The sequence below is a fragment of the Pan paniscus genome, chromosome X (assembly GCF_029289425.2).
Source record: "Pan paniscus chromosome X, NHGRI_mPanPan1-v2.0_pri, whole genome shotgun sequence".
NCBI classification, from domain to species: Eukaryota; Metazoa; Chordata; class Mammalia; order Primates; family Hominidae; genus Pan; species Pan paniscus.
This window is the reverse complement of record NC_073272.2, coordinates 73235074-73255128: the sequence shown is the minus strand read 5'-3', so window position 1 is coordinate 73255128 and position 20055 is coordinate 73235074. Positions and strand designations below refer to the sequence as shown.

The window sequence follows — 20055 nt, the reverse complement described above, 5'->3', positions numbered from 1 at the left end:
GCACTGGAAATTAATGACCCAAATAAAAACAATTATAGCTACCTATGCTGAGAAAAAAAAATGCAAAAGTGAAAAAGCTGAACGGACAAATAAATAATGGCTGGCATTAATGGACAATGAACAAAATAACTGGTCAGAGGCTGGTAGCCATGGCAACAGCTTTCAAACACTATAAACACAGCTTCCAACTACTGAGGCCTCCTATTACTTGACTTCATTAACAATGATTCAAAGCATTTGTCATAACAATGAGTAAGCCATAAAACAATGCTTTAGAACTGAAAAGTTCAAAGCAAATTCTCACTTACCTTCCCTGTTAGAACGGAGGGAAATTCAGTATCAAACTTGTTGCTCAAGCCAAACCTTCAAAACAAACACAGAACAAAATATGTTCTACCCAGCATACTTAAATCTTCCCTTTTTTTAAAAAAAAAGTTATAAACCCATGTATTTTTCTTTTGGCCTTTTAATTTAAAAATGTGCCCTGAAAAATTTTTTATATGACATTTATAGAAAATAAATCTTTGATTATTAATCCAAACTAACATATTTTTTAAAAAGCTTAACAAAAAGCAAACATTAAAGTGGGATTCTAACTCAACTCATGATGTAGGATTAAAAAATAATAAGTTAGAGAAACACATATTGAGCTGGAAGTGTCCATTTTTAACTGAGATGTTTCCGTTAAAACCTACTTTAGCTGATAACTGTTGGAGCTGGATTATGGGTACTATGTGGGATTTCATTATACTATTCTTTCCACTTTTGTGTATGTATGCAAATGTTCCTAATAAAAACTACCCCTCCACAACTAATACAGCCTTTGGAACTACAGAGTTTGACTACTTGTGACCAGTTGCTATTCAGATACTCAAAGTTTAATCCTTATGAATGGCTTTCACGTCTGTGCTCAACCAATTTTGAGAAAACAGATCCCAGACTTGAAAACTCTCTTTTCCAGTACACTCAGTGAAATCTGCATTAAGAAGTCAAAATGAATTTTATAAGGCTTTGCTCACTTGCTTGTTGATTTCAAGGATAACAAAGGTCACTTCCTGAATGTTAGATGATACTATTTCATATTAACTACAATGTTACATTAGCGGAGGATAGGTTGTAAGCAAAAAGGAAAAGACAGTAACATTTACTGAGAACTCCATATGAGGTGGGCAATAACAGTAACAGCTACCAATAACTATGTACTCACCATGGGCTAGACACTGTGCTAAGTAAATATAGTCACATGCTACATAACATGTTTCAAAGATAGAGTGCATATATGATGGTGGTCCCATAAGATTATAATGGAGCTGAAAAATTTCTATTGCTTAGTGTTGTCATAGCCCTTGTAATGTTATAGTCATAGCCTTCATAACATCGTAGTACAATGCATTACACACGTTTGTGGTGATGCTGGTATAAACAAACTTACTTTGCCACCATAGCAAAGTATAGCACATATAATTACATACAATACATAATACATGATGATAACAAATGACCGTTACTGGCTTATGTATTTACTATAGTATACTTTTTATTGTTATTTTAGTATATATTCCTTCTTCTAACAAAAAGTTAACTGTAAAATAGCCTCAGGCAGGCCCTTTTAGAAGTATTCCAGAAGGTACTGTTATCACAGGAGATGACAGCTCCGTGATTATTGTCCCTAAAGACTTTCCAATGGGATAACTGTGAAGGTGGAAGTGATATTGATGATCATGACCCTGTGTAAACCTAGGCTAATGTGTGTGTTTGTGTCTTAGATTTTAACAAAAAAGTTTAAAAAGTAAAAAAAAAATTAATAGAATAAGGATATAAAGAAAATATTTTCGTACAGCTGTACAATGTGTTTGTGTTTTAAGCTAAGTATTATTACAAAAGAGTCGATGAGTTTCTAAAAATTGGACAGTTTATAAAATTAAAAAGTTACAGTAAGCTCAGGTTAATTTATTATGGAACAAAGAATAGCATTTGAAAATAAATTTATTGTAGCCTAAGTATATGGTATTTACAAATTCTACAGTAGTATACAGTAATATTCACATTCACTTACCACTCACTCACTCACTCACTCACACAGAGCAACTTCTGGTTCTTCAAGATCTATTCATGGTAAGTGCCCTATTAAAGGTATACCATTTTTTGTCTTTTATATTTTCTCTGTACTTTTTCTATGTTTAGATACCCAAATACTTACCATTGTGTTACAATTGCCTATAGTAATCAGTACAGTCACATGCTGTACAGGTTTGTAGCCTAGGAGCAATAGGCTTACCATATAGCTTAGGTGTGTACTAGGCTATACCATCTAGGTTTGTGTAAGTACACTCTATGATGTTCACACAATGATAAAATTTCCTAACAATACATTTCTCAGGAGGTATCCCCATTGTTAAGTGACACATGACTCTACATTACTTTTACGCTTTAAAAGCCTTCAAGAGAAGTATTGTCAACCCCATTTTAAAGACAAAGAAGCTAACATCCAGAAAAAAATTTAAAAAATAAATTAAATGACTTGCCCACAGTCATGTATTAAGTGGGGGAAACCAAAACTCCAATGTTGACCCCCTAAATCCTTATTTTATCCTATATTAAGTTCCTTGAAAACAGGAACTATGGGTTATTTTGCTATTTTCTATTATACCTAGTAGCATAATGAAATCTAATCAGTGTTGAAAAATGTTTGTCAAATAATAAACTACTGTACTGTTCAACTGATTTATGGCACTTGGTTGTAGGGTCACTTTAAAGAAATGTTAAGAATCCAATGTCTGATTAAAACTCTATGCAGGACCTAGAGGAACTATGAAAACAAGAACAAAATAACCCCAGAGCTAGCAGAAGAAAATCTGAGACCCAAAAATCCATACAAAGAATCGATGAAATCAAAAGTTGGTTATTTCAAAGAATAAACAAGATTTACAGACTGCTAGCTAGAATAACAAAGAAAAAAGAGAAGATCCAAATAAGTGCAATCAGAAATGACAAAGATGACATTACAACCTATCCCACATAAATACAAAAAATATTCATATAACTATTATGAACACCTAGCACACAAAATAGAAAATCTAGAGGAAATGGGTAAAATTCTGGAAACACACAAGCTCCCAAGATTGAATCAGGAAGATTTGAAGCCCTAAACAGACCAATATCAAGTTCCAAAATTGAATGAGAAATAAAACACCAACCAACCAATAAAAGCTCAAGACCATACTGATTCACAACCAAATTCTATCAGATGTACAAAGAGCTGGTACTAATCCCATTGAAACGATTCCAAAAAATTGAAAAGGAAGGACTCTTTCCCAACTCATCCTATGAAGCTAACATCATCCTTATAGGAAAAGCTAGCAGAGATAGAAGGAAAAAAGAAAACTACTGGTCCATATCCCTGACGAACATAGACACAAACATCCTCAAAAAAATACTAGCAATCCGAATCCAGCAGCACATCAAAAAGTTAATTCACCACGATCAAACAGCCTTTATTCCTGGGATGCAAGGTTGGTTCAACATACACAAATCAATAAATGTAATTTACCACATAAACAGGATTAAAAACGAACAAAAAATGATCATCTTAATAGGCACAGAAAAAGCTTTCAATAAAATTCAATGTCCCTTCATGATAAAACCGTCAACAAACTAATCATCAAAAGAATGTACCTCAAAATGATAAGAGCTATGTATGAGAAACACACAGCCACCATCATACCGAATAAGCAAAAGCTGGAACCATTCCCCTTGAGAACTGGAACAAGAAAAAAAATGTCCACCTCACCACCCCTTTTCAACATAGTACTGCAAGTACTACTCAGAGCAGTCAGGCAAGAGAAAGAAAAAAAGGCATGCAAACAGGAAAAGAAGAAGTCAAACTATCTCTTTTTGCAGACAATATGATTCTATACCTAGAAAACCCTAAAGACTTGCCAAAAGGCTCCTTGAACTGATAAAGAAAAAACTTCACTAAAGTTTCAGGATATAAAATCAATGTAAAAAGTCAGTAGAATTTCTATACACCAATAACGTTTAAGCTGAGAGCCAAATCAAGAATGGCATCACATTTACAATAGTCAAAACAAAACAAAAACAAAACACCCTAGGAATACATCTAACCAAGGAGGTGAAAGATGTCTACAAGGAGAACTATAAAACACTGCTGAAAGAAATCAGAGATGACAGAAACAAATGGAAAGACATTTCACGCTTACGGATTGGAAGAATCAACAACATAAAAATGGCCATACTGTCCAAAGCAATCTGAAGATTCAATGCTACACCTATCAAACTACAAACATCATTCTTCACGGAATTAGAAACAACTATTCTACAATTTATACAGAAACAAAAAAGGACCTAAATAGCCAAAGCAATCCTAAGCAAAAATAACAAAGCCAGAGGCATCATATTACCTGACTTCAAACTATACTACAAGGGTACAGTAACCAAAACAGCATGGTACTGGCACAAAAACACACATAGACCAATGGAACAGAACAGACCACAGAAATAAAGCTGCACACCTACTACCATCTGATCTTTGACAAAACTGACAAATCTGAGTAATGGAGAAGGGCCCCTCTATTCAATAAATGGAGCTGGGATAACTGGCCAGCCATATACAGAAGAATTAAGCTGGAACACTACCTGTCATGATATACACAAATTAACTCAAGATGGATTAAGTATTTAAATGTAAGACTTCAAATTATAAAAATCCTAGAAGAAAATCTGGGAAACACCCTTCTCAACATTGGCCTTGGCAAAGGATTCATGACTAAGTCCTTAGAAGCAACTGCAACAAAAACAAAAATTGATTAAGACCTAGTTAAACTAAAGAGCTTCTGCACAGCAAAAGAAATGATCAATAAACAGACAACATACAGAATGGGAGAAAATATCCACGATCTATGTATCAACAAAGGTATAATATACAGAATCTATTAGGAATTTAAATAATTCAATAGGCAATAAACAAATAGCCCCATCAAAAAGTGGGCAAAGGGCATGAATATACATTTCTCAAAAAAACACATGTAAGTGGCCAACAAACATATGAAAAAATGCTCATCATCACTAATCATTAGAGAAATACAGATCAAAACTACATCTCATGCCAGTCAGAATGGCAATTATTAAAAAGTAAAAAATAACAGATGTTGGCGGGGCTGCTGAGAAAAGAGGACACTTATACAACATTGGTGGGAATTTAAATTATTTCAGCTACTGTAGAAAGCAGTTTGGAGATTTCTCAAAGAATCAAAAACAGAACTACAATTTAAACCAGCAATTCCGTTACTGGGTATATACCCAAGGGAAGATACATTGTTCTACCAAAATTACACACGTGCCCATATGCTCATCGCAGCATTATGCATAGCAGCAAGGATATGGAATTGACCTAGGGGTCCATCAATGGCGGACTAGATAAAGAAAATATGGAACATATACACCATGGAATCCTATGCAGCCATAAAAAAGAACAAAATCATGTTCTTTGCAGTAACATGGATGCAGCTGGAGGCCATTATTCTAAATGAATTAACACAGAAACAAACAAAACCAAATACCGCATGTTCTCACTTATAAGTGGGAGCTAAACATTAAGTACACATGAACATAAAGATGGGAATAATAGACACTGTGGACTACACGAAGGGGGAAGAAGGGAGGTGAGTAAGGGTTGTAAAACTACCTATTGGGTACTATGCTCACCACCTGGGTGATGGGTTCAATTGTACCCCAAACCTCAGCATCATGTAATATACCTTTGTAATAAAACTGCGCATGTATCCCCCAAATCTAAAATTTGACAAAGAAAAAAAAAACCTCTATGCAGGAATTTCATACTGTCCTTGTATCATTTATGCTAATAACTCATTTTCAAGGACACAGGCAGTTTTAAGCACAAAAACTCTCTATATTTAGCAGCTAGTAGCAAGATACATACCTGTATATAAATATACTATATTATGTATGTTTAAAATGTATTTTAAAACAAATTCTGTATTTTAAAATAGTCGAGTAAATAAATCAGCAATTGAAAAAAGATTTTAACTACATTTTAAAAAATCCTTCATTAATTCTGTTCAGGTGTGTCAGTACAACATGTAATGAGAATATTATATGCAAATACATATTCCCTTTAAATCAATACATAGACACAAGAGTATAGCTAAACTGAAAACAAGATGGGACACCACTATGCATGAATTTTTACGGCAATCTTCATCTGCTTCTTGAGAAATTGACATTCTAGTATTAAACCTATTGTAATTATTTGCTAACTTAGCAATCAATAACAAATATTTAATATTACAAGAAATATTTCATTTAAATCTATTTAGCTAGTGAAGTAGTGACTTTATCACTAGTGAAAAGATGCAATTCATTATTACACGAAGAGTAAATTCTTATGTACAAAGACATAGATGCAGTTTTCATTTTTAGAAAGTAGATATGATCATTTAAAATAGACCTGTATTTCCACATCTTGTCTAAATGCCTTATAAATGCAACAACAGTAACATGTTCCTACCTTGATTAGCAATTGCTGCTAATTTAGCTTTTGCCAGCTGTCATTCCCCTACTAGATATCAAATATATAGTCAATACAGACAGATATATCCTTCAAAATGTATAGAATATTTTTGTTTTAAAAATTCTTAGCTTTACTATTCTCTCTTTTCACTTACCACCAGACAAATGAACTGTCCACTGCTTCCATTTCCCTAATATCTCCTTTCTTAAGAAATTTTGAAACTTGATTTTTGATACTGTCATTTTGCTGAAAATAATACCTTATTCAGTAAATTTACTCAAAATGACGAGTCCATCTTGTCTTCTTTATTGCCAAATTCAGTGTCTTCTCAGAACTTTTTCTCTTGACTTTGTTTGCAGCTATGACACTGTTGATCACTTCCTTCCTAACATTCCCATTCTTTCATTCTGCCCTTAGACTCTATACTTCTTCTAAAATTTAGCTTTTAGTCTTCTGCTTTTTTTTTCTTTCTAAGCAAACTACAAAAGTTCATCTGTATTTGACAACTTTGACAATCATTTATCTGTTAATGATCACCAAATCTATAGCTCTAGTAATATATTTTCATACATGCTCTGGTCTCTCATCTTTAATTGTATACTGAAAATTTCTGTTTGGACATCTTGCCACAAAATAATACCACCTTAAGTGAAACTGTCTAAAACTAAATGTTACATTTTCTTGGAACCTGGTTCCCCCTTTCAAATTCATTTCTATCAATGGCACATTACTCTCTTCCTTTAACCTATACCTTGGTATCATATTTGCACCTTCCCTCTCCTATGTTTTGCATCTTGCTTACAGCCAGGTGGTCCCTAAATCCTGTTATTTGCTCCTTTGAAATCATTCTCATAATGATCCCTTCCTTCATTGTCACTGCTACATTGGCTCTTGTCCTTGCTCATGTGGTTCTCCTTGCTTCCCCTCCAAAGTTTAAGTCTAAGTCCTATGCAGCCTTCAAGGCTCAAATCAAGTTCCAACCCCTGCTGTAATGCCTTGAATGCCCAAGCCTTCATGGATTCCTTCTTTGAATACTCACAGCCACTTCTAATGTGCACTATACAATTCAACAGTTAACAAAATGTTGTCTTTTATTCCTTGCTGCTCCATATCAATATCTTAAAGGCAATGTTCCTGTTAGCTTTGTAAAGCAAAGCCTATACTTTGTTTTCTCTATATTCTTCACAGTGTTTAGCCCAGCGCTCAAGTTCTAGAGAAATACTTGCTATATTCACATTACTAACTTTCTTCTCCAATATATAAAGGGATTTCCTTTTCTAAAATATAAAAAGTATATTAGAAATGGTAACTAAAGTGTTGCTTAATTTCTTAAAATACTCCCTTATGACCTAAATGTATCCATATAAAAAAGTATGAAGAAAGGCAAAGTAGGCTTGATACTCTCATAGTTTTGGCTAATAGGCAGCAGCAATCTTGTTCTTGCCTATGAGATATTTTTTCCCTTAACTTTCCCTTTTATAGACTCAGCACACTAAAAAAATACTTAAATAACTTTAGGTACATTTCACTTAGCAGCTACTAGGAAAATGTTGAAATGGCTGCTGCTGAATAAACACCTCAGTTAGGTTTCGTAAACAAACCATTAAGTTAAGAATTATGAGTCCAGAGAGGCTAGACAAACTCATCTACTTATTACTGATCAGTGGTAGAAATTAGCCAAGATGTGGGGCTCAGCAGGCACTTGGGAAGTGTTCACACTATCATTTTATCAACTTCATTAAATATACAATCTACTGTATGTTTGAAGCCGACCCAGCTGGTAGTTCTCAATAATTGTATTTTCTTCATCAAGTGTCTTCAACGCCCACATTTTTAATTTCTTAGACAAATTCTTTGAAGTAAAGGAAACTGAGGCAAAGGATCTATACTCTTAGTTCCTCTTCCCTTTTGTCTCCCTCCCTATACCTCTCACCATTTTTCATATTTGAAAATGGCTATATACCAGCCTTTCAAAATCTTGCACAAATTAAAGTTCACGTACTCAGTTTGTTTAAGAAAATGTCGTAAAATTCTGCCAATAAGACATGACTTCACTAGAAAACCATGCACTTATAGTAATACTGATTCTGAAGCATGTGCACTGAACTCTATTTGCTACACCAAGGAAAAGGCTATGCCACAAAACAAAAGGAGATTTTTAAAAGATTCTAGTTAAATCTCTTCAATATTTCATATGGGAAAAATGTCTTCCCACACTATACAATGGCAAGTTACCATGGCTTCAATATTCTCAAAGCCTAAAACCTTAAAAAAATTCACCTTATATAAAAACAAATTAACAATCATCACTGTAATTTCTCAGACAACTGTTACAGAAAAGGCATTCCATTCCCTGATTTGAGAAGTTATCAATATTTGTAGTGCTAAGTTTTTGGAGAAATGCACTGTTTGGCAAAATTGGCCATCTTTTTCAATTCTATAATCTAATAACTTCAGCTTTCTTAGATTAATTTTAATGAGAATGTTATGAGCCTCTGAGGATCAGTAATATGCTGTCTCTACTAATTTTTATGCAGGTGTAATATCAATGGTAAACATCTATCTATTTTAAGTAATACAAAGAGGGTGGTAATGTCTATAAGGAAAAAACCTCATGTGATGTAATATTTTTTTCTGTATTTCAATACATTAGATCCAAATACTTATCCTAAAAATATCAAGAAGAAATGTGATACTGTTATATTATTCAGATGTATAATATTTTTGAAGCACAATACTTCCAAGAGACATTTCATTATTTCTCTTTCTATAGTCTCAAATCTGTAAGAGTTAATATAATCATATTTTTTAAAATTTGGAAAAAGATCTCCTAATATCCATTTATGATCATCATCTCAGAATTGGAAATACAAGTAGTATGATTAGGTCATTCTACTCTTAAGAAATCATAATGAATTTCATGTTAAAAGACTAATATCTTGTTAAAGTAACTAGAAACCCAAAACATTAAGATAATACTCTGACACACAGGGGATAGCTTAACAAAGCTTTCAGAGGTAAGCTCATGCCATAAACGCCATCACTGGTGATACTGGTACTGGTGATATTGTTGTATTCGTACACATCCATGCTCAGAAACCAGTGCTCTCCACAGCATGATTCAACTAACGTATTTGTTGAGGGCCTATAGTATTGTTTGTACTACGTGGGCACACTGAGTGTTACTAAAGTGAACCAATATTCATTCAACTCACCTCTTGTCAGGTACTGTGCTATGCACTGAGGATTCACAGGGAATCAGAAATTGTTCTTGTCATTGCAATTTACAATTTAGTGGAAAAAAAGAAGACTTGCAGAAGGTGGTGACATACAGAGAGCCAGGGAAATGGGAGCCAGGGAAACGGGAGGTGAATATTAGCATTCTAGGTGGAGGCCCCAGATTGAGCAGAGGCAATGAGATAAAAAAAAAAACAGCATGCTGTGAACGGGAACATACAAGCAGTAAGGGAAATGGCAAAAGTTTAGGCTGATAGATACACAGGGTCCATTTCTGTATGCTCTGTTATGGAGCTTAGTCTCTATCTTGCAGGTGAAGGGAAAAACCACAAGATAATCTTAAGTAGGAAAAGTGGTTTGATTAGATATGTACTTTTTGTGTCTTAATCTAGCAGCAGGCTGCAGGATGGATGTGAGGATGACAAGGATGAAGGCAACATGACTAGCTAGGGTAGTGAAAGGGTCCTGAATCAATGAAGTGGTGGTAGAGAGGAAAAGAAGAAATTCTTAAGCCATGTATTGTTGATATTTGCTAATTGCTTAGCAGTGGGAAGTGTGAGTGGGGAGAACCAAGCATGCTTTAATGGGATAGGTGGAGGTACATTCAACTGAGGTTGAGAATACAGAAATAGGAAGGCTTTTTTGAGCATTTGGGGGTGGGGATATGAGAGGGGTGTCGGAGGTTTTTGTTTATGTCAAATTTAAGATAACAGTAAGCTATTGAGTGAAGAAGCCCAGATAAGAGCCCACACAGAGACTGGTAAAGAAATCCCTACTTGGGAGCCATGAGATAACTGAATCTATGAGAGGTAAGATGAGACCATCTAGGGAGAGCAGGGAATAAGAAGAGTAGTGGGCTGAGAACAAAACTCTAGAGATTGCTGGTATTTAAGGGTCAAGAAGGAAGAGAAGCCCATGAATGAACAGTTAAGAAACTGCCAGAAAAATAAAAGGAACACCAGGAGAGTGAAGTGGCCAAGGAGTTCTGTGATTTTTTTGGCTGGCAAAATGTTTTTTCTTAAATTAGAATTTGAATACCATTAGTTGAGACGTATAACTTTCAGTTCAACTAAAGCCCCATGTCTCCTTATGCTGCACTATTTTCTGTGACCTGCCTTGCCTCTGAAGGCCTGTGTATTTGTGAACCCTGGAGTAGAAGCTTCTAAAAAAGAAGAAATCATCATAAGTGTCAAATGCAGCAGAGAGAACCTGAAGGATAGGGAATGAAAGATGTCCAGTAATTTAGCAACAAGAGGGTCACAGTGATATTAATTAAGGATAGCTCCTCTGTGGTTTTGGTAGCAGAATCCAGATCAGAGAGGGGTAAAGAGAAAACAGATAAGGTAAATGTAGCTACTTTTTTAGAAATTTGAAGGATAAGAAAGAGAGATTGGATAGTAGCTAAAGGGAACATGGGCATAGGAAGGCTTTTGTCTTATTTTGTTTTTTAAAAATTAGAGACTGAATATGGGTACAGGCTGAGAGAGGTAATACTGGAGAGATGGGAGGCCTGGTTGAGCAAGATCTGGGAGGAGGCTGGAAGAGAAAGGTATGGAAGGCACAAATGGACAGGTGAGCATTGGACAAATGGAGGGTCTCCTTGAACTCTGAGATTGAAGGAAGATGGCACAGAAACTCAGAGCTAATTAATATCCAATGCCGGTTTTCAGCAGGAAAGTGACATGATTAAACTGTGTTTTAAGAAAATTAGTTTGGCACAAGCACACAGGATGGACTGGAGTAGGGAGAGGCAGCAGACTGTGGCAATAAGTCAAGCAGGAGATGATGGCAACCCAAACTAGAGTGGTGCCAAATAGGAATGAGAAAATGAAAAATCTAAGAGATATTTCAGAAACTATGATGATATAATTCTGGGGCAGACTGACACAGGGCAATTCAAGGAGAAGGAAGAGTCAAAATGACTCAAAGGTTTTGAATGTTACCCTGGGAGATCAGAATGGTGGCATCAAGGAAAGAAATGAAACAAATGAAAAGCACGGGCAATGTGGAGAGGATGTTGAGCTTAAAATATACTGAGTTTGAGGTGAGGGCTCTCAAATTTTAAACTTTGAGAAGAAACAAAATGCTCTATACAACAGAAGGCTGCACAAAGAATGGAAAAAAATCAGGGCTGGTAGAGAATATTAAATATTTCATTCAGATAGGGTATATAGTTTAAGGCAACTCTAACACTCCTATGCCAGAAAAAAAATAAACAGAAGTTGATATTTTAGAAGTCGCAGAATAAGATTTTAGAAGTCTCAGAATAAGATTACCTACTTCATAAGGATATTACTTTAACTGATAAAAGGAAGGCTTCACTACCATACAAAGACCCATTTCTCAGATCCAGTTAAATTTTCTCCAAGACATGTAATCTCTTTCAAATCCCAAGACATTTAATATCATATGTGATTTCTAGGTATAAGAATGTGTACAATAAAACTAAATAAGTTTCCAAAGTATATACAATGGTTAGTGAGTCTAGTACTGGTTTGCTTCTTTTCAGGTTTTGGTTTCAGTCAATGAATACCAACAGTACTACCCGCATGCTCCTAATTAGAAGGACATTATACCAATCAGAAGGGCCTGGGCATGGCAAGTGTCAGTGTTCTTCTAATGAAGCAAATAGGTTGGTAAGTACCTGTGCAGGGTCGAATGGAACCATAAATAAATTTCAGGTAACTTAAATTTTATTTTCTTGTTCCTTCTCCTTTGCCTGAATTTTGCAAATGTGGAGGTGGAATGTTGGAGTATAAAATTATGGACTAAACGGTCATGTAACATAATCTGCATAAAAGTAACCTTTGGTACCAGCCATCATAATTAGTTTGAGTAATAAATTGTCTCCCTAGTGACAAAAGGAATGGAAGTAAAACCGTGCAAGAAGTGGGCATCTGAATATTGTAGGCTATCTGCAAAATTCTTGGACCAAGAAAAATTGTCTTAAAATTTCCTAATCAAAAAGCAGCTCTAAAACCCTCCCCCAACCCTTCCCCAATTTCAAAATATTTGTTAATATATTTGATGCAAAGATTACGAAAGTATATTACAATTAAAATACTCAACATATCACGCCTGTAGTCCCAGCTACTCAGGAGGCTGAGGCAGGAGAATTGCTTGAACCTGGGAGGCAGAGGCTGCAGTGAGCCAAGATCGCGCCACTGCACTCCAGCCTGGGCAAAAGAGTGAGACTCTGTCTCAAAAAAAAAAAAAAAAACTCAACATGTTAAAAATTGAAGCTAATATAAGGGAGGTAGCATATACATGATTTAATGTAACATGAACTCAATTGAAAGTCAAAGGGACTAGGTGAGCCATTATCAAAACCAGAGGCAGCATGACATAACAACAAAAGGCAACCTATCTTGAAAATGCAGTAAAAGATAGCATAGTTCAGAGGATGAACATGACACAGTACTCAAACTTCCAAATAGTTATGGTCCAAGCAAATAAAAATGAGGAAGCACTCTTTAAAGCCCGGAGAATCATCAACATTTTTGCCTTGTAGCTACGTTATGAAGTCCCTCCCCATTTTATTTTCTGAAATATTCAATTTTTCCTCAAGATTTCAATTTTTTAAAAAACCAACCTGGATAAATTTTAAAGAAATCATGCTCAGCTCCCAAAGTATTAATTTCCATATATATTTAATGCCTGTATATTTCATACTTGGGCATACGAAATCCCTTGGAGGTAAATTATCTCAGAACTGAAAAGCTTTAGAAACCATCTACTCCAAACCCTTCATTTTAGAGATGAAGAAATCAAGGCGCAGAAATGAGAAAAAGCAACCTGACCAAGGTCACAGGGCCAGTAAGAAGCAAAACCGGGACCAGCGTCTAAGAGCCCTGACTCAATCCATTTCTTTTTCTACTTTCCATAGCTGCCTCTCATCCTGAACCTCTAATCGAGTGATATATAAGGAAGGATTCGATAGGAAGAATGGATGGATGAATATGTGGGTGAATGAACATTCTATTATTATTCACAAAATATATCATGTTTCTGTTTTGAAGAATGCAAGCCTAGTTCTTGTCACATGTCACAGCAATTGCCGTTTCCCACAAAGTATCAATCTTGTCAGCAAAAAACCCTCTGGTACATCCTGCAGTTTAGAGACTGTTCACTTGCCAGCATACATACAAGAAAGGAGACTCACCCCTACTCCAATCGCTCTGGCTCCCAAACCCCTAACTTCCCTCTCCTATACTCACTCTTTACCTGGCATTGGTGCATCATATTTACATTCTCCTCACTTCCTTCACACGTATCCACCCATGGTTTCCCCATTTAGACCAGGTGTCCTTTCCTAAGTGTACGCCTCAGTCAATCAGTCAACCCTCCCCCACTCCAAAGGCCCCTCGATCACTTCTCATTCCTCTGTTGCCAAATCTCAGGCATTTCAAGTCCCAAGACCCCCTCTCGCTTACACAGTGATGTGGCCGGCACCCCGCACTAATACAGGGTCGGGAGCATATCTCCGCAGATGCTCCTCGCTCACTACTCGAGGCGGGGGCGGCGCCTCCTCCTCCTCTTCCTCCTCCTCCTCCTCTTCCTCCTCCTCCTCTTCCTCCTCCTCTTCCTCCTCATCCTCCTCGTCATCGTCGGGCCCAGATACCGACGACGACGACGACGGCGACGACGACGACGTTGCCGCTTCTTCTTCCTCCTCCTCCTCCAGTTCCGAGATGGTGTCGAACTCCGCCATGTTGGGCAGCAGGATGCTCATCACGTGACCTCGCGATCGCCGCCACTCTCCCGGAGAAGAGTTTGAACCTGCCGAGGTGCTGCAAGAGGAGGGGGAACGAAATGAAGAGAAAGAGGAGGGGTGTAGGGACAGGATTTGAGGAGACGCGCCTGCGTGTTGGGCAGACGGGGGGGTGGGGGGGCGGCTGCTGGAGGCGGGGGCACTAGAGAGGCGCAAAGTCAGTGTACGCTTGCGCAGCTCCAAGGGGAGGGGGCCGCTAGAGGTGAACTCCAAGGAGTTATCCAGGTCCGGTCTGCGGGTGCTCGCCTTAATACTGCTCTCTGAGCGTCAGCTACTTGTATTCGGGATATCTTCTGATTTTATTGCTTATTAATTAATGCTGGGCATTATTAACCCAACTGCAGGCGGGTGAGAGAAAGCATATTGTATAAAAGTAAGGTTAGAACTTTGTCCAAAATATCTCAAGGTATATACCAATCCCTTACGTTTGTTCAGCATTACAGTTTAAAAGCCTTGCGTCATAACTTTGCCACAATCTTGGGAGGCAGGGTAAGCACTTTTATTAGTATTTTACTTAAAAGGAAACTTTCTACTACTTCTCCTATGTAATACTTAACGGAGGACTTATTAACTCAGGGACTGTGCTAAGTGCTCTGTATGTATATCTCATTTAATCCTCTGCAACCCTATGAGGTATGTATCATGATGATTTTATATTACAGATGGGAAATCTAGGTGCAGAGAAAATAAGTAATTTGTCCAGTGTCAGGGAACTACTAAATGGGAGACCTGGTTTTAAATTTGGTGGTCTCTTCTGATTCCAGAAGCCCAGTACTCTTAACCAAAGGGCTGTACTGCCTGAAGTTGTTTGGAAAGATTTTGTAGAATGGTGCCTCTTGGGCTCTTCCTTAAAAGATGAATCAGAATATGCATGTTTGAATTTTGGAGTGTTTTTTGGGGGAGGGGGCGGATGGAGGGGGTGAAAGGAGCATTCCAACCTAAGGAAACCTTAATTAACATCATCCATTTTCCAGACACTGAGCTAGACCCTCACATACAATATTTCAGTTAACCCTTAATCCTGAGAGGTAGGTATCATTATATCTATTTTATTACATGACAAAAGTGGGTCTCAGAAGTTTAAGTAATTTATTCAAGTCTATGGTGACCTTTTGTTCAAAATTTTCCATTTTAAATGGTCTATCCTATCTTCTTTACACTCACTAAAATGTTGTGGGGATCACATATTTTGCGTTTCTAAATAGTGTGCCAAACTGTTTCATACTTGGCAGCAGCACAAAAATCCATATCATTAAGACAGTAAAGTCACACAGCTGCTAAGTAACAGAACAAACACTGTAATCCAGGCATTCTAATACCAGCTTCACTGCTCTTTCTGCTACTCTACGGCTGCATCCCAATCAGATGGTGTGTCTCTGGGGAAACAGACATAGTCAAACTTTAATTTAGGATGAGCACGACATTATCAGTATAAACAAAGCATTTAATGTGTGTGAAGTAGGAAGAAATTAGTTCTGTAAGAGAAATGAATCAAACCATTATCATCAAGGAGTATGTGTTATTAAAATGAAAAGCCCATTTTTATTCAAAAGTTGGTTTATTTAGGGAACTTTAAAAATAAGTCATAACATTATCAATAAGCAACAAATTATAACTTTTTGTAGTTTAGATAACTGTATCTACTAGCCAGGAATTATAGAAGATAGAACCCTAAAATATTTTGTAGTAGCCTTCTGGCAAGACATATATATCTTTGCTTTTTTGGGGTGTTAATAAATGTGTCAGAGTTAAGATCAAAATTAATACTTTGCAACAGTTCTTCTCTTTCAAGAGGCAAAAAAAAAAAACTGTAAATGACATTTAAAATTTTTCCAAATATCTTATCCACGAAGGTCCACTAAGTCTGTGTCTAGAGGGAAAAGTATTTCACTGACTACTGCTTAAATGGTAGTTTCTCCTCACACTCAAGATTAGGCTAGGAAAGGCTATTTGAAGTACAGGAAGGGAAAGGAGTAGGGGGTGGACTTTGTAATGAGTGCAAGTAAGATATTGGAACTATGGTAAAAGTGGAGAAATTATGGCCTTGAAGAATGAGAAGGAAGGAAAGGGATGGGGAAAATCTGTTAAAATAGAAAGAGGCCCCTCATGTTTAGTCAGATGTCAAAAAGACCAAACATTCAGGGAAGTGCTATACTTGGCTAAACACACAAGTGTAGTCAAATCTGTCCATCTGTTTTCTGGCTTATATGTTGTGATTAAAAGTCATATGTGATTCCAAAGGTAATTTGTTTTGCTTAAATATAGGAGAATTTGGAATTAAGCAAGCTGAAGAAAAATACATTTTGTTTATCTATTGTCAGTAAACACGAGTAACACCATGGTTTCTAAATGATACCTTAGTATTAAGAATAGTAAATTGAGGAGTAGATGGAGAAGAAAGCAGGTCATGTAACATTATGCCTAACTTGCTAAGTGGGGTATGGGGGTATTTCTCCCATATAATTAATAGAGACCTGAGGCATGAGATCATTAACCATCTGAGAGGGTTTCAACCTTAAACAGCTGAAAAGAATTGTAACCTTTTAAAGACAGCTTTATTTTATTTATTTATTAAAGCATTCAATTTATTGATTTTAGTCACAGTTGTGCAACTGTCACTACAAACTAAAACATTTACATCATCCCCAAAAGAAATCTCTGTCCCATTTTTCAGCCATTCCCCATTCATCCCCAACACTTGGTAAGCATTAATCTACCTTCTTTTCTACAGATTTGTTTAATGGACATTTAAATAAATGGGATCATACACTGTGTGGTCTTTGTGTCTAGCTTCTTTCACGTAGCATATAATGTTTTTGTGGTTCATCAATGTTGTTTCATGTATCAGTACTTTATTCCTTTTAATTGATGAATAACATTCCATTGTTGGGATAAATTGCATTTTGTTTATCCGCTTACCAGTTGATGACAGATGGGTTGCTGCCACATTTTGAATGTTATGAAAATGCCACTATGAACATTTACACACATGCTTCTGTTTGAACATAGGTTTTAATTTCTCTTGGATAGATAACCTATGAGTGGAATTCCTGAGTCATATGCTAAGATGATGTTGAACTTATTAAGAAACTGCCAAGCTATTTTTCCAAAGAGACTTCATCAATTTACATTCCCACAAGCAATGCAGGAGAGCTTCACTTTTTTCACATCCTCTCCAACACTTGTTATTGTCTTTTTTATTATAACTATTCTTATGGGTGTGCATCATGGTTTTACTTTGCATTTCCCTAATGACTAGCGATGAACATCTTTTCATGTACCTGTTGTCTGTTTGTATAGCTTCTGTGATGAAATGTCTACCCAAATCTTTAGCCCCATTTTAAAATAAAGCTCTTTTTGAAATACTTGTAGATTCATATGTAGGTGTAAAAAATAATACAGAGAGATCCTGTTTACACTTTACTTAGTATCCCCCAATAGCAACATCTTGCATAACTATTGTTATGCAGATTTAACAACCGCAAAATTGACATTGATACAATCCATCTGTTTTATTCAGATTTTCCATCATAGATGTACTCATTTGTGTCTGTGTGTGTGTCCATTTAGCTCTGTGCAATTTTATCAGAGGTATAGGTTCTTATGACCATCACTACAGTCAATACAGAACAATTACATCACCATAAGGATCCCTCCTGTTATATTTTCATAATACTTCTTACCCTCCTCCTTACATTATGTAAATTGTGTTATACTATATGTAATTTTGGGGGCTTAGATTTTTTTCACTCAGCATACTTATACTGAGAATCATCCAAGTTATTGTGTGTATCAGTGGTTATTTTTATTGCTGTGTAATATTCCACAGTATAGATTTACCACAATTTGTTTAGCTGTTCACCCACTAAAAGGCATGTGTTGTTTTCAGGTTTCAGATGTTATGAATAAACTGCTATAAAAAAATTGTGCAAAGCTTCTTTGCCCTTTAAAAAATTGGGCTATTTGTCTTCTTATGGATTTATAAATGTTCTTTATGCATCCTAGATAGAAGTCCTTTATTACATATATGATGTACAAGTATTTTGTCCCAGTCTTTGGCTTGCCTTTTCTCATGGTTAATGATATCTTTAGAATGGAAAAGTTTTAAATTTTGATCAATTCATCAATTTTTAATCACTTATGCTTCTGATGACATACCTAAGGAATTTTTGGCTAACCCATTATCACAAATATTTGCTCTTATGTTTTCTTCTAAGAGTTTTATTTATTTATTTATTTATTTATTTATTTATTTATTTATTTATTTTGAGACAGAGTCTTGCTCTGTCACCCAGGCTGGAGTGCAGTGGCACGATCTCGGCTCACTGCAAGGTCCGCCTCCTGGGTTCACACCATTCTCCTGCCTTAGCCTCCCAAGTAGCTGGGACTACAGGCACCCACCACCCTGCCCAGCTAATTTTTTTTTTGTATTTTTAGTAGAGATGGGGTTTCACCATGTTAGCCAGGATGGTCTTGATCTCCTGACCTCGTGATGCCCCTGCCTTGGCCTCCCAAAGTGCTGGGATTACAGGCGTGAGCCACTGTGCCCGGCCGAGTTTTCTTGTTTTAACTCTAACATTCAGGTCTGTGATTCATTCTGAATTAATTTTTTGTGTATGGTATTAAGTAAGGGTCTAAATTTATATTTTTGCATTGTGGTTGTGAAATTATTCTAGCACCATTTACTGAAGACTGTCCTGTTTTCATTGAATTGCCTTGATATTGATACAGGAGATAAAAAGAAATTATTTAGGCAAATAGCAAGGGCAAAAGAGTGTCCTCAGCAGAACTTCTTTTCCAACAAAAAGCAGCCTGAGAAATCATTTCTTTTCTGACAAAGGGAAGCCTGGAAGATCGTGCTGCAAACATAGATAGGGAAACTGGAAGCTTGCACAGGGGATGCCAGCAGCTGTACCTATATTATAGAAAGGGCTACCTGGGGCCAGGCATGTCCACCATGGGGTCTCCACCTTCCCTTTTTTGTTAGCATGTGCACAGTAAGAAAGAAATAAGCAACATGGAGTAGCTCAGGCAGAGGACCCACCTGCATAGTAAAAGATTGGGGTTAGGGCTGCCAGAGATTTGCACCCTATGCAGATGGCACATATGGTCCTAAATGGTTTTTCAGGTCCTATGTCAATCAGATACTGCCTCCCAACTAGCTCATCTATAAAAACCCTTGCATTTCACTGCACGTTGGCAATCCATTTTTCTGGGAACCCTCTCTGTGGTGGACAAATTTCCTTCGCCTATTAAAATTCTGCTCTAAACCTCACGCTTTGTGTGTGTCTGCATCCTTGATCTCTGTGGCCATGAGACCAAGAACGTCAGATGTCACCCCATTCAATGAGGCTGCTTCAATATCTTTGTTGAAAACTGACCATTAATGTTTGGGTTTATTTTGGGACTCTTAATTCTAGTCAATTTTTCTCTACGTCTATCTTCATGCCAGCACCAAATCATCTTGAATATTGTAGCTTTATAGGAAGGTTTTAAT

At 36.5% G+C, this 20055-nt stretch overlaps 1 protein-coding gene across 4 annotated transcripts in view; it reads right to left on the bottom strand.

The window, feature by feature from the left end:
• The window catches only part of CHIC1 (cysteine rich hydrophobic domain 1), a 115991-nt gene extending 98646 nt beyond the window's left edge, over window positions 1–17345 (bottom strand). For 2 of the 4 annotated variants that reach the window (XM_003824385.5, XM_003824386.5), the window contains exons 1-2: window positions 14221–17324; window positions 309–363 (exon numbers count right to left, since the gene is read on the bottom strand). In XM_003824385.5, the coding sequence (XP_003824433.1) occupies window positions 309–363; window positions 14221–14519 (354 nt within the window). In that variant the 5' untranslated portion in view covers window positions 14520–17324. Of the gene's footprint in view, window positions 1–308; window positions 364–14220 lie in introns of all 4 variants that reach the window. The other 2 variants (XR_004668934.3, XM_034950613.3) reach the window with 2 other exon arrangements.
• Window positions 17346–20055: the final 2710 nt, after the last annotated feature.